Raw genomic sequence first — 14176 nt, forward strand, 5'->3', positions numbered from 1 at the left:
ACACAGCCGCGCCTGCCTTCGGTTCCTTAGATCTCCGCTCTTTGGCAGCTGTTGGGGTGTCCTATATGTGGTGATCGGTTTGCCGCCAAATTTGAAGTTGTCTAAAACGTCACAGACATTGATGATATCAGGTAAGCCTTTAATGAAAAAACACTCTAGCCAGTCTGCTCCTCTCTTCCAACTGACTTTCCCCACAATAATACATCACATGCTTCCATGTGGTCACCACAGGCGGTAGTTGTACAGCTTTTTATGCATAGATCCCACTGTCACTGAATTTCAGTTATAGGAAGAGCTTATGGAGTAGGAAGCCACCTCATCCTCAGCTTGTCTCAACAGCTCATGTGTCTTCCTCTCGTGCAAATAATCTGTTAAGCGAGAGTGGGACAGAGAGGTAGGGGGAGGGTAGGACTACGTCACAATATATAGATTATGGCCTGCTTCTGCTACATTGTTATCAAAGTAGAAGTCAACATTCCAATATTATTATGATGCTTACTAATATTATATTGATGGATTCATCCTAAGATAGGTTAAGTAGAGTATTCTTTGGCAAATATGTACCCTGACCTGACAAAAAAAGATACTGAATACGCTTTAATTACATCAGAACAGATTGACTTGAATGGCTCTTTGCCTAAATGAGATGGTCCTCATCATACTTGTCTCACTAACCCTCTTCTTCACAAGTTAAAGAAAGGGTTCCCCCAAAATTATTATACCTGAAACGCTGGTCATGCAGCACAATATATTTACCAGTGCTGCCACCTCAGATCCTAAGTATTTAACAAAGCTGCCTCTCACACAAGCATCATGTGATGTAATGGTAGTTGAGTTGTAAAAACTATGATGTAAAGTGTTGTAATTGTTTGAGATGTAACGTTATATATTCTTTTCTAAGGCTATGAAGAGCAGCCATGCTTGTTGCTTGCATTCGCATTCTGATAATCGCATTGCATTATGTGTTATATGTGGCCATTTCTTCTCTTTTGTTCCACTTCTTTCCATGTCCATACTCCTCATGCAAGGTGGTTGATTGAAGCTTAAAACAACAAGTGATGGACTGAATGTGGATCAATGTCACACACTCCCCCAGTCAAAAGATCTGGGCCCAAATCCATCGTTTTTTTGCACTCCACACCACCCTGGGTCAGATAATGGCTTTATGCAAATCAGCTCTGACCCTGTTGCCCCATGGGAACAGTCCAGTCCGAACTACAACAGCCATATCTTTCCCAGACCGGAATCAAGCATCCGAGGACCGGACCGGTTTCGAGGTAACACCTCTCTTCAGCCCGGCTAGCTTGACTCCAAGTGGTGTGGAGTGCCTGGGACCCACGTCTGGGCATCCCCAGCGCACTTAGGGCGGCAATTGCAAAAAACAACAAGTGATGGACTGAATGTGGATCAATGTCACACACTCCCCCAGTCAAAAGATCTGGGCCCAAATCCATCGTTTTTTTGCACTCCACACCACCCTGGGTCAGATAATGGCTTTATGCAAATCAGCTCTGACCCTGTTGCCCCATGGGAACAGTCCAGTCCGAACTACAACAGCCATATCTTTCCCAAACCGGAATCAAGCATCCGAGGACCGGACCGGTTTCGAGGTAACACCTCTCTTCAGCCCGGCTAGCTTGACTCCAAGTGGTGTGGAGTGCCTGGGACCCACGTCTGGGCATCCCCAGCGCACTTAGGGCGGCAATTGCAAAAAACAACAAGTGATGGACTGAATGTGGATCAATGTCACACACTCCCCCAGTCAAAAGATCTGGGCCCAAATCCATCGTTTTTTTGCACTCCACACCACCCTGGGTCAGATAATGGCTTTATGCAAATCAGCTCTGACCCTGTTGCCCCATGGGAACAGTCCAGTCCGAACTACAACAGCCATATCTTTCCCAGACCGGAATCAAGCATCCGAGGACCGGACCGGTTTCGAGGTAACACCTCTCTTCAGCCCGGCTAGCTTGACTCCAAGTGGTGTGGAGTGCCTGGGACCCACGTCTGGGCATCCCCAGCGCACTTAGGGCGGCAATTGCAAAAAACAACAAGTGATGGACTGAATGTGGATCAATGTCACACACTCCCCCAGTCAAAAGATCTGGGCCCAAATCCATCGTTTTTTTGCACTCCACACCACCCTGGGTCAGATAATGGCTTTATGCAAATCAGCTCTGACCCTGTTGCCCCATGGGAACAGTCCAGTCCGAACTACAACAGCCATATCTTTCCCAGACCGGAATCAAGCATCCGAGGACCGGACCGGTTTCGAGGTAACACCTCTCTTCAGCCCGGCTAGCTTGACTCCAAGTGGTGTGGAGTGCCTGGGACCCACGTCTGGGCATCCCCAGCGCACTTAGGGCGGCAATTGCAAAAAACAACAAGTGATGGACTGAATGTGGATCAATGTCACACACTCCCCCAGTCAAAAGATCTGGGCCCAAATCCATCGTTTTTTTGCACTCCACACCACCCTGGGTCAGATAATGGCTTTATGCAAATCAGCTCTGACCCTGTTGCCCCATGGGAACAGTCCAGTCCGAACTACAACAGCCATATCTTTCCCAGACCGGAATCAAGCATCCGAGGACCGGACCGGTTTCGAGGTAACACCTCTCTTCAGCCCGGCTAGCTTGACTCCAAGTGGTGTGGAGTGCCTGGGACCCACGTCTGGGCATCCCCAGCGCACTTAGGGCGGCAATTGCAAAAAACAACAAGTGATGGACTGAATGTGGATCAATGTCACACACTCCCCCAGTCAAAAGATCTGGGCCCAAATCCATCGTTTTTTTGCACTCCACACCACCCTGGGTCAGATAATGGCTTTATGCAAATCAGCTCTGACCCTGTTGCCCCATGGGAACAGTCCAGTCCGAACTACAACAGCCATATCTTTCCCAGACCGGAATCAAGCATCCGAGGACCGGACCGGTTTCGAGGTAACACCTCTCTTCAGCCCGGCTAGCTTGACTCCAAGTGGTGTGGAGTGCCTGGGACCCACGTCTGGGCATCCCCAGCGCACTTAGGGCGGCAATTGCAAAAAACAACAAGTGATGGACTGAATGTGGATCAATGTCACACACTCCCCCAGTCAAAAGATCTGGGCCCAAATCCATCGTTTTTTTGCACTCCACACCACCCTGGGTCAGATAATGGCTTTATGCAAATCAGCTCTGACCCTGTTGCCCCATGGGAACAGTCCAGTCCGAACTACAACAGCCATATCTTTCCCAAACCGGAATCAAGCATCCGAGGACCGGACCGGTTTCGAGGTAACACCTCTCTTCAGCCCGGCTAGCTTGACTCCAAGTGGTGTGGAGTGCCTGGGACCCACGTCTGGGCATCCCCAGCGCACTTAGGGCGGCAATTGCAAAAAACAACAAGTGATGGACTGAATGTGGATCAATGTCACACACTCCCCCAGTCAAAAGATCTGGGCCCAAATCCATCGTTTTTTTGCACTCCACACCACCCTGGGTCAGATAATGGCTTTATGCAAATCAGCTCTGACCCTGTTGCCCCATGGGAACAGTCCAGTCCGAACTACAACAGCCATATCTTTCCCAGACCGGAATCAAGCATCCGAGGACCGGACCGGTTTCGAGGTAACACCTCTCTTCAGCCCGGCTAGCTTGACTCCAAGTGGTGTGGAGTGCCTGGGACCCACGTCTGGGCATCCCCAGCGCACTTAGGGCGGCAATTGCAAAAAACAACAAGTGATGGACTGAATGTGGATCAATGTCACACACTCCCCCAGTCAAAAGATCTGGGCCCAAATCCATCGTTTTTTTGCACTCCACACCACCCTGGGTCAGATAATGGCTTTATGCAAATCAGCTCTGACCCTGTTGCCCCATGGGAACAGTCCAGTCCGAACTACAACAGCCATATCTTTCCCAGACCGGAATCAAGCATCCGAGGACCGGACCGGTTTCGAGGTAACACCTCTCTTCAGCCCGGCTAGCTTGACTCCAAGTGGTGTGGAGTGCCTGGGACCCACGTCTGGGCATCCCCAGCGCACTTAGGGCGGCAATTGCAAAAAACAACAAGTGATGGACTGAATGTGGATCAATGTCACACACTCCCCCAGTCAAAAGATCTGGGCCCAAATCCATCGTTTTTTTGCACTCCACACCACCCTGGGTCAGATAATGGCTTTATGCAAATCAGCTCTGACCCTGTTGCCCCATGGGAACAGTCCAGTCCGAACTACAACAGCCATATCTTTCCCAGACCGGAATCAAGCATCCGAGGACCGGACCGGTTTCGAGGTAACACCTCTCTTCAGCCCGGCTAGCTTGACTCCAAGTGGTGTGGAGTGCCTGGGACCCACGTCTGGGCATCCCCAGCGCACTTAGGGCGGCAATTGCAAAAAACAACAAGTGATGGACTGAATGTGGATCAATGTCACACACTCCCCCAGTCAAAAGATCTGGGCCCAAATCCATCGTTTTTTTGCACTCCACACCACCCTGGGTCAGATAATGGCTTTATGCAAATCAGCTCTGACCCTGTTGCCCCATGGGAACAGTCCAGTCCGAACTACAACAGCCATATCTTTCCCAGACCGGAATCAAGCATCCGAGGACCGGACCGGTTTCGAGGTAACACCTCTCTTCAGCCCGGCTAGCTTGACTCCAAGTGGTGTGGAGTGCCTGGGACCCACGTCTGGGCATCCCCAGCGCACTTAGGGCGGCAATTGCAAAAAACAACAAGTGATGGACTGAATGTGGATCAATGTCACACACTCCCCCAGTCAAAAGATCTGGGCCCAAATCCATCGTTTTTTTGCACTCCACACCACCCTGGGTCAGATAATGGCTGTATGCAAATCAGCTCTGACCCTGTTGCCCCATGGGAACAGTCCAGTCCGAACTACAACAGCCATATCTTTCCCAGACCGGAATCAAGCATCCGAGGACCGGACCGGTTTCGAGGTAACACCTCTCTTCAGCCCGGCTAGCTTGACTCCAAGTGGTGTGGAGTGCCTGGGACCCACGTCTGGGCATCCCCAGCGCACTTAGGGCGATACCTCGAAACCGGTCCGGTCCTCGGATGCTTGATTCCGTTCTGGGAAGGACATGGCTTTTGTAGTTCGGACTGGACTGTTCCCATGGGGCAACAGGGTCAGAGCTGATTTGCATATCGCCATTGTCTAACCCAGGGTGGTGTGGAGTGCAAAAAAACGATGGATTTGGGCCCAGATCTTTTGACTGGGGGAGTGTGTGACATTGATCCACATTCAGTCCATCACTTGTTGTTTTTGCAATTGCCGCCCTAAGTGCGCTGGGGATGCCCAGACGTGGGTCCCAGGCACTCCACACCACTTGGAGTCAAGCTAGCCGGGCTGAAGAGAGGTGTTACCTCGAAACCGGTCCGGTCCTCGGATGCTTGATTCCGTTCTGGGAAGGACATGGCTTTTGTAGTTCGGACTGGACTGTTCCCATGGGGCAACAGGGTCAGAGCTGATTTGCATATCGCCATTGTCTAACCCAGGGTGGTGTGGAGTGCAAAAAAACGATGGATTTGGGCCCAGATCTTTTGACTGGGGGAGTGTGTGACATTGATCCACATTCAGTCCATCACTTGTTGTTTCTGATTGAAGCTTAAAGCCACACCTTACAAATACCAATATTTACATGTGGGTAGATGTCCACCTACTACACTGATTATGCAGAATGAGGCAGGTTTTATTCTGAGTCCCTTGTAGCAGTGAACTGATGTTATCAGACTCATATGTAAACCCACTTGCATACATTGGAATTACAAGTAATGCAAATGTTATATGACCCTGAAATCAAACCTGCTGATATTTAACAGGGTAAAAATCCCCTGTATTACCGGAACCTATTGGGTTTGATCCATATTCTATGCCCATTATCTGGAAAAACTTGGAAATAGGTGCTTCTTGTCACACCTGATCAAATCTGGGTGTTTGAGTTTATCAGATTCAATAAATATTGCTCCCTGTTTATGGTCATTGATAACGAGGACCTAAATAATTGAGGAACCAAATTATGACCTGAGGCTCCACACTAGCACTTTAGCTAAATAATGAATGGACAATTTTAGTATGTATTCAATACTCTATTGCTTGAACGTTTAATTGTATCCCATAATGTCTTGTGTTTCTTGTTACTGCAGGGGGCACAGCTTCCAGGCAGGGAGGATTTCTGGGGTGCATCCGTTCCCTGCATTTGAACGGACAGGTCCTTGATCTTGAAGAGAGAGCCAGGGTCACTTCCGGGGTTAAGCCAGGGTGCACAGGGCACTGCAGCAGTTACGGCAAGCTCTGCCACAACGGCGGGAAGTGTATCGAAAAGTACAACGGCTCGACGTGTGACTGCACGAGCTCAGCGTATGAAGGACCCTTTTGTAAAAACGGTAAAACCTTTCCTATTAACTAGTGCTGCCAGACAAAAGGTATTACACTTTTCACTAATGATAAATTAGCATTTCTGATGTCGAAAAACAATAGTTAAGTAGGCAAGGGTATTTTTCTGACAGATTACTAGGCAATGTGTTGACAGCTACGAATGACTTTGGTGAAGAGTTTTTATTGCTGTTTGAAAAATTATCAAAAATATCGCCAGATACACATGCAGGTAAACAGAATGTGCAGGACATAATTATTCTGGGTGTTACATTACTTGTCAATATCCTTTCTTGGGAAACGAGTGTTTATTCATTCAGTCCAAGTTTGACTAATACACAGTAGCGGATAGTGCCTTGCCTGCCGCTCGCTGCTCTTCTGCTGTGCACAGGCTGATGCTCCCAGACTCCCCTACGGTCAATCCAGACACTGCTCTCATGCTGGTAGTACTCATAAGAGCAGCATTGGGATTGAGCGGTGTGGGCTGGCTTTGTAGTCCATCAGGGACTGGCATCCTGTATCTGCTGTTGTTCTCCACCCAACAACGCAGCTGAGTTGGAGAGATGTCAGTGCGCATGTCGGTTTGGCTGTCCTAAGACGGCTGTCCAAACTGACATGCGCACTGACAGCAGTGCACAACGATCCTCCCCCATTCATCGTATGGCTCCTCCCCCAAGAATCAGCTCCTGACGTAAATTATAATTATGTAATTTTTTTTCATTTGCCTCTGCTGGCAATGGTGTGGCGCTCCTCTGCCAGAACAGCACAGCCACTGCTGCTAAAAGAGTGTTTATTCACAGCTTGAAACATGTGCGATGCTCTAACATTCATTTTACTCACGCAAGTCTAGCATCATCTAGAGTAAAAAATTGCAAAACATTTGGAACCCTGAATTCGAGCTACTCGTTTCTTCAAAACTTACAGCTCTCCAGACTATTTTTTAAACAAACACCAATTGCAAGCAATTGACTGGCAGAGTAATACATTATTTGGAAGAGTTTAATCATCTATCAACAGGGGCAAGCATAGGATTTCAGAAGCATATTTTGTTCGCTTTTCGTAACATGTGCCAAGCTTAAGACCAACTATATGGGAGATATCAGTCAACAGTAGAGCACACTATTTTGAAGCAGCCGTGATCACAATGTTCAGATTGACAAGGGCTCAAGATATCAAGATAACAATAATGGGCCGTCAGAAAAAAACCTTTGAGTGGGAAATGCTACCCTTGGTTGCTGGAGAAGCATGTTTGGTATATTGATGCTGTTGGCTTCCATTTGTCAGTGTTGGAGTAGTGCTCACCTATTTAGGGAGTTATGGTAATAACAAGATGATGTTGTCCAAAGGTTTCATGCATGGATGTTACTGAACTTCATTAAAACCCTAAGGACCAGATGTAGGTAATCCCAATTTACCTATTCTTAAATACCAAATTTTACCGATTCGATATTTAAGAATAGCTAAATGGGATGTAGATAAATTTTCGGTAAAAATTACCGAATCTGTAAGATTTGGTATTTACCGAAACGGTATTTACCGATTCGGTAATCGCCATTCATTCCTATGGGCCTGGAGGCCCTTAGGAATGAAGGGCAATTACTGAATCGGTAAATACCGATTTGGTAAAATGGGGGAAACATTCAAGGGTGGCAGGGTGTCACTTTGACACCCTGTTGCACCCCTGAATCGTGCTTGTGTGCAGATGTGGCAGACATACATGCCCTAAGGGCATGTATGTCTGCCACATGGCACAGTTGAAAATGTACTGATTTGCATTTTCAAAGGTATTCGTTATTTACCACCAATTTATAGTTGGTGGTAAATAACGAATCCTTACAGGTAAAAAGCACTCACTTGAGTGCTTCCTACATTTCAGATTCGGTAATTTACCGAATCGGTATTTAAGAATTCAGTAATTTACCGAATTCTTAAATACCGATTCGGTAAATTACTGAATCTGAAATGTAGCCACCTACATCCCAAATGCCTAATACCGGTCGGTAACGGCCGAAATTCAGTAATTTCGGCCGTTACCGACCGGTATTAGGGTTCCTACATCTGGCCCTAAAATTCTAACCATATCTTGGTTCAGGATATTACATTCTTTTAAAACAAAAATGAAACCATTTTTGATTTGACAATCTTCTTTCACTAAATCTCACTTTACCGTGGCTCAACCAGGATGAAAATTTGAACTCTAGACTATGTGACTTGGCACGAGAAGATTTGATTCACCTTGTTTGCATCTGTCCAATCCTCCTGAAGGACCGGAAGGCGCTTTTCAGATGTTTTAATTGGACGTAATATTTGAACATGATACCATGCAGCCCTAGTAGTAATCTACTGATACAATTTTTAACTTCCTAAGTACAGAGTCAGGAAGTTCCTGATAAGGTTAAGATTTCGAATCAAGTCCCTGCTATGATTGTCTGAATGATAAGGGATGGAAAGCACTCTTTATCAATATAAATTTGCTGTCCAATTTTAATATGGGAATAAATTATGTATCTCAGTAGCCAATGCAATTTGCTTGCAAATGGTTTGCGTTTTATGTAATGGCAATATTCGCTGTGTTTTATTTGCTTTTAGTCACGATTTTAGATGATTTTACTTAATTATGCATAACAAATTTGACTTCACTTGACTTACCAACGATGGTAATAGGTAAAGAAGTGTTCTGAGGCCTCGAACTGATCTTGAAGGAACACATAATAAACAAGTTAATCTCTGACCATTTGGAATGCCATATTTTGGGTTTTACATAGTTGCAACATGGTCAGACAAACTATAAAGAGAATTCCCACATCTAGGCAAACCTAAAGCTGGCCGTAGGATAATCAAGTCTGAGAGCTCAAAAGTAGGTGCAGCATAATTATGAAGTGACACATCATTCTTTTGCCTGTGCAGTCTTGGGATACTTTGAAAGGTCTTTATTGTTTGTTACTTGCCTCTACACTTTGATCCTAAATACTAGATCCTAGGTGGTAGAGTTGCAATTAATAGAGACCTCATGGTTAATTTGTGTTAGCCTTCCTTGACATGTGGGTTCAACCTACATGACCTCTTAGTAATCTTTGCAATTTGGCAGAGTGGTTAGAGGCCACAATGATCTTTAAGTGTAAAGGGAAAGGTAATCAAAGCCTGTATCCCCTCTCACATGAAAGATTTAGGCATTGCAGTGCAAAGAAGTATGTCAGTGTCCAACCTTTGGACAAGTATCTTAAAGACTGTTTGCCATACAGATAATGTAGCTGTGACCACATTGCCTTGTATTGCATTGCATTGTATTGTATTGTAGCATTTGTATAGCAGTAACTACCCATGTGTTGGGTGCTAAATAGCTTATCCATGTGGATCGCTCACTAATCCTGTAGGGTCTGTGGGTCAAATGTTGTTTTTGTTTTGAGTCTGTGTTAGAAGTGTTTATATGTTGTCTGTGAAAGCTTCCTCTATGCGGGTATTGTATTATTGGATGCAGGAAACATAACATTTAATTGTAAAAAGGACTACAACATATACAGCTAAATCCCAGCCATATGGGCAGAGGGATGCTGCGTGCATGTACGCCAAAAATACATTGGGCATTCAGATAGGGCCCAATAATACAAATGTTATCAAGCACCAGGAACTGATGCTTTTGAGTGAGTAAGAGGGTGGCAAAACGGCATGAATCGGAACTGGTGGCATGAGCAGAAGCCATGTACCAATCTATTTTATTTTACTGTTGTTTTTTTAAAAGACATCAACAGAGAGTGCATATCCAAAGTAGGAGGGTGATTGCTAAGTAATAATTTGCTGGGCGTGGTTTTGTGCAAAATTCTATTGCACACAATTAATGCCAAATGTCACCTACTGCTTAACCTGTAATACAGTGAGTGGTGCTTCTCCAATGTATATGCCGTCCTACCTCCAAGGCCTTTGCAGGCTGCTAATTGTGGATCACTCTGTGCAACTCAAAGTAAGAAAACAAGAATAATGTTGTTATATTTTACTAGCCCGATCTTCCATATATCTTGAATCTATTTGCTTCATGATTAGAAAGACTGTTAAAATAATTTGTTAGTCAACAATAAGGGTGGGCGTAAAATCCGTTTCGCGGGCGAATTTGCGGATTTTTCCGCAATTTCGCGATCCGCGAATCTCGCGAAATCGCGGTAAAATCCGTGAATCAGCGGGGACGAATTTTCAGCCAAGCAAGGGTTACAGCAGCAGGTGCAAAAGTTGAACCTAATTTCTTTGTAACCTTTTACAAAAGGGTTACAAAGAAATTAACTTCAACTTGGGCACCTGCTGCTAAGTGCTTCCTGGCGCCTCGTTGCTTACTTGCAACTCTTCTCTGACCCTGCTCTGACCCTTGAAGCAGGGTCAGAGAATAGTTACAAGTAGGCAACGAGGCACCTGTCCCAGGAATTAAACCTCATCAGGAAGCACTTACAGATATAAAAAACAGGAAGATGGGAGAGGTGGCAAATACACCCATTTTGAGTTATCAGGAGGGGTTAAACTAAAAGCGACCTTTACAGCACAATTTTCATATGCATTTTGCTAAAAATAAAAAAACTGTATGTTCTGTAGGGGCAACTCCAGAATCTGGCCCTTGAGAGATCCGGCCTCTCTTTCTTTCTCTCGTTCTCTCTCTCCCTCTCTTTCTCTCTCTTTCTCTCTATCTATCTCTCTCTTCCTCTCCTTTCTTGCTCTATTTATCTCTTTTTCTCTCTCTTTCAAGTTCTTCCTCTTTCTCTGCTTATCTCTTTCTTTCTCCGTTGTTCTCTCTCTCTTTCTCTCTATCTCCCTCTCTTTATTTCTCTCTCACATCCTCTCTTTCTCGCTCTCTCTTTCTCTCTCTTTCTTTCTTTCTCTCCCACTCTCCCTCTTTCTCTCTCTCTTTCTCTTTCTCTCTCTCATCCTCTCTCTCTCTCTCCCTTTCTGTGTGTCTTTCTCTCTTTCTCTCTCTCTTTCCATGTCTCTCTCTCTCTTTCTCTCTCTCTTTTACTTTCTTGCTCTTTCTCTGTCTCTTTCTTTCTTTCTCTCTCGTTCTCTCTTTCTCTCTCCCTCTCTCCTCTTCTCCCTCCTTCTCTTTCTCTCCCTTTCTCTCTCTCACATCCTCTCTTTCTCACTCTCTCTTTCTCTCTCTCTTTCTTTCTCTCTCACTCTCCCTCTTTCTCTTTCTCTCTCTCCTCCTCTCTCTCTCTCTCCCTCTCTGTGTATCTTTCTCTCTTTCTCTCTCTCTTTCCATGTCTCTCTCTCTCTCTCTTTCTCTCTCTCTTTCACTTTCTTGCTCTTTCGCTGTCTCTCTCTTTCTTATTCTCTCTCTCCCTGTTTCTTTCTTTCTTTCTTTCTTTCTTTCTTTCTTTCTTTCTTTCTTTCTTTCTTTCTTTCTTTCTTTCTTTCTTTCTTTCTTTCTTTCTTTCTCTCCCCTCTCTCTCTTACTCTCTCTTTCTCTTTCTCTCCCTCTCTTTCCCACTCTCCCTTTCACTTTCACTTTCTTGCTCTTTCTCTGTCTGTCTGTCTCTTTCTTTCTTTCTCTTTCTCTTTTCTTTCTTTTTTCTTTCTTTCTTTCGTTCTTTCTTCCACTATCTCTCTCGCTCCCTCTCTCTCTCTATCTCTCTCTCTTTCTCTTTTTTTAAACATTGCAAAGATCTCGTAGATGACAAAGTACAAACAAGCATTTGCAATGCAATAGGTCTCGCATGTTTTGTATTTACGTGACTTAGCTGTATTGATATTACAAGTTGCAATGGCTTTTAATTTTTAAATAATTAATACTTGAATAAAAGTGATTTTAATTTATAATGGCAATAGCTTAAACTTTTGTAAATAACTTTTGTGAAGATTATGTTCAGTGTATTTTATTGTGACGAAAATCCAAGAACAGAAGGGAAATATTTACATCTTTTCGTGACATTTGTAATAAAGTTTGAAACATTGAGAGAACATATTTGAACCAGTTGTTGTTCAATGGTTGCGCAGATTGATGCTGGGGTGGTGCTGAGTGGTGCTGTGGTGGTGCTGAGTGGTGCTGTGGTGATGCTGAGTGGTGCTGTGGTGGTGGTGAGTAATACTGGGATGGTGCTGAGTGATGGTAGGGTGGTGCTGAGTGGTGCTGTGGTGGTGTTGAGTGATGCTGTGGTGGTGCTGAGTGATGCTGTGGTGGTGCTGAGCGGTGCTGTGGTGGTGCTGAGTGACAATGTGGTGGTGCTGAGTGATGCTGTGGTGCTGCTGAATGATGCTGTGGTGGCACTGAGTGGTGCTGTGGTGGTGCTGATTGGTGCTGTGGTGGTGCTGAATGATGCTGTGGTGGTGCTGAGTGGTGCTGTGGTGGTGCTGAGTGATGCTGTGGTGGTGCTGAGTGATGCTGTGGTGGTGCTGAGTGATGCTGTGGTGGTGCTGAGTGGTGCTGTGGTGGTGCTGAGTGTTAATGTGGTGGTGCTGAGTGATAATGTGGTGGAGCTGAGTGATGCTGGAGTAGCGCTGAGTGATGATGTGGTGATGCAGAGGGCAGAAAGGCACAAAAAGCAGTCTAACAAAGGGCAGAAGGGCAGAAAAACAAGGGAAAAACGAGTCTAACAGAGGGCAGAAGGGCACAAAAAACAAGTCTAACAGAGGACAGAAGGGCAGAAAAACAAGGGAAAAACGAGTCTAACAGAGGGCAGAAGGGCACAAAAAACGAGTCTTACGGGGCAGAAAGGCACAAAAACGAGTCTAACAGAGGGCAGAAGGGCACAAAAAACGAGTCTAACAGAGGGCAGAAGGGTACAAAAACAAGGGAATAACAGAGGGCAGAAGGGCACAAAAAAACGAGTCTAGCTGGGGACAGAATGAATCCCGCCCTTCATGTTTGTCCACGAAGACGCCACCTTTTTGTGCAATACCTCTACTCAACTGGAGTACTTTCTACTGTCTAATCAGTAAGTCCTCCCTCGTTGGCTAAATGTATAGGGGCAGATTTACAATAACTAGCGCATCCCCAGGGATGCGCCAGTTATTGTGCGCCGCAGCTCCGCCACCCATGGTGCGCCGCATTTACAATGCGGCGCACCATGTGGCCATAACGGCACAGATGCGTCACGCATCTGTGCCGTGAAAGCAGCGCATTGCTGGAGCTGCATCGCGATTATGACGCAGCTCCAGCAATGCTCTGGGGGTGCCCTATCTCCCCAATGCTGCATCAAGCCTTGAGCCTGCTTCAAGCAGGCGAAGGGTTTTGACGCAGCATTGGCCTAAAAGTGACTGAGTAAAATCTTGTAGATTTCACTCAGCCACTTTTAGGACGCAGGGCTTTACAACGTGACGCATCTCACAGAGAGATGCGTCACGTTGTTAATACCCAGCACCATAACGCATCTTTTGTGCTGCCGCTGCGCCACAAAAGGTCTCGGTAGAGGGTGGCAGTGGTGAACCAGAGGGTGGCAGAGATGAACCAGAGGGTGACAGTGATGAACCAGAGGGTGGCAGAGGTAAACCAGAGGGTGACAATGCTGACCCAGAGGGTGGCAGGGGTGAACCCGAGGGTGGCAGGGGTGAATCAGAGGGTGACAGTGCTGAACCAGAGGGTGGCAGTGCTGAACCAGAGGGTGGCAGGGGTGAACCAGAGGGTGGCAGGGTTGAACCAGAGGGTGGCAGTGATGAACCAAATGGTGGCAGGGGTGAACCAGAGGGTGGCAGTGGGGAACCAGAGGGTGGCATGGGTGAACCAGAGGGTGGCAGTGGTGAACCAGAGAGTGGCAGTGGTGAACCAGAGGGTGCCAGTGCTGAACCAGAGGGTGACAGTGGTTAACCAGAGTGTGGCAGTGGTGAACC

At 46.1% G+C, this 14176-nt stretch overlaps 1 protein-coding gene across 1 annotated transcript in view; it reads left to right on the top strand.

Annotated features, from left to right (window-relative positions):
• Positions 1-14176, top strand: part of LOC144824267 (contactin-associated protein-like 5) — a 1441011-nt gene that overhangs the window by 1344709 nt on the left and 82126 nt on the right. The window contains exon 19 of the mRNA XM_078683402.1: positions 6148-6387. Within this exon, the coding sequence (XP_078539528.1) occupies positions 6148-6387 (240 nt within the window). The remainder of the gene's footprint in view (positions 1-6147; positions 6388-14176) is intronic.

Source organism: Lissotriton helveticus, chromosome 3_1 (genome assembly GCF_964261635.1).
Source record: "Lissotriton helveticus chromosome 3_1, aLisHel1.1, whole genome shotgun sequence".
In the NCBI taxonomy this organism is placed as follows: Eukaryota; Metazoa; Chordata; class Amphibia; order Caudata; family Salamandridae; genus Lissotriton; species Lissotriton helveticus.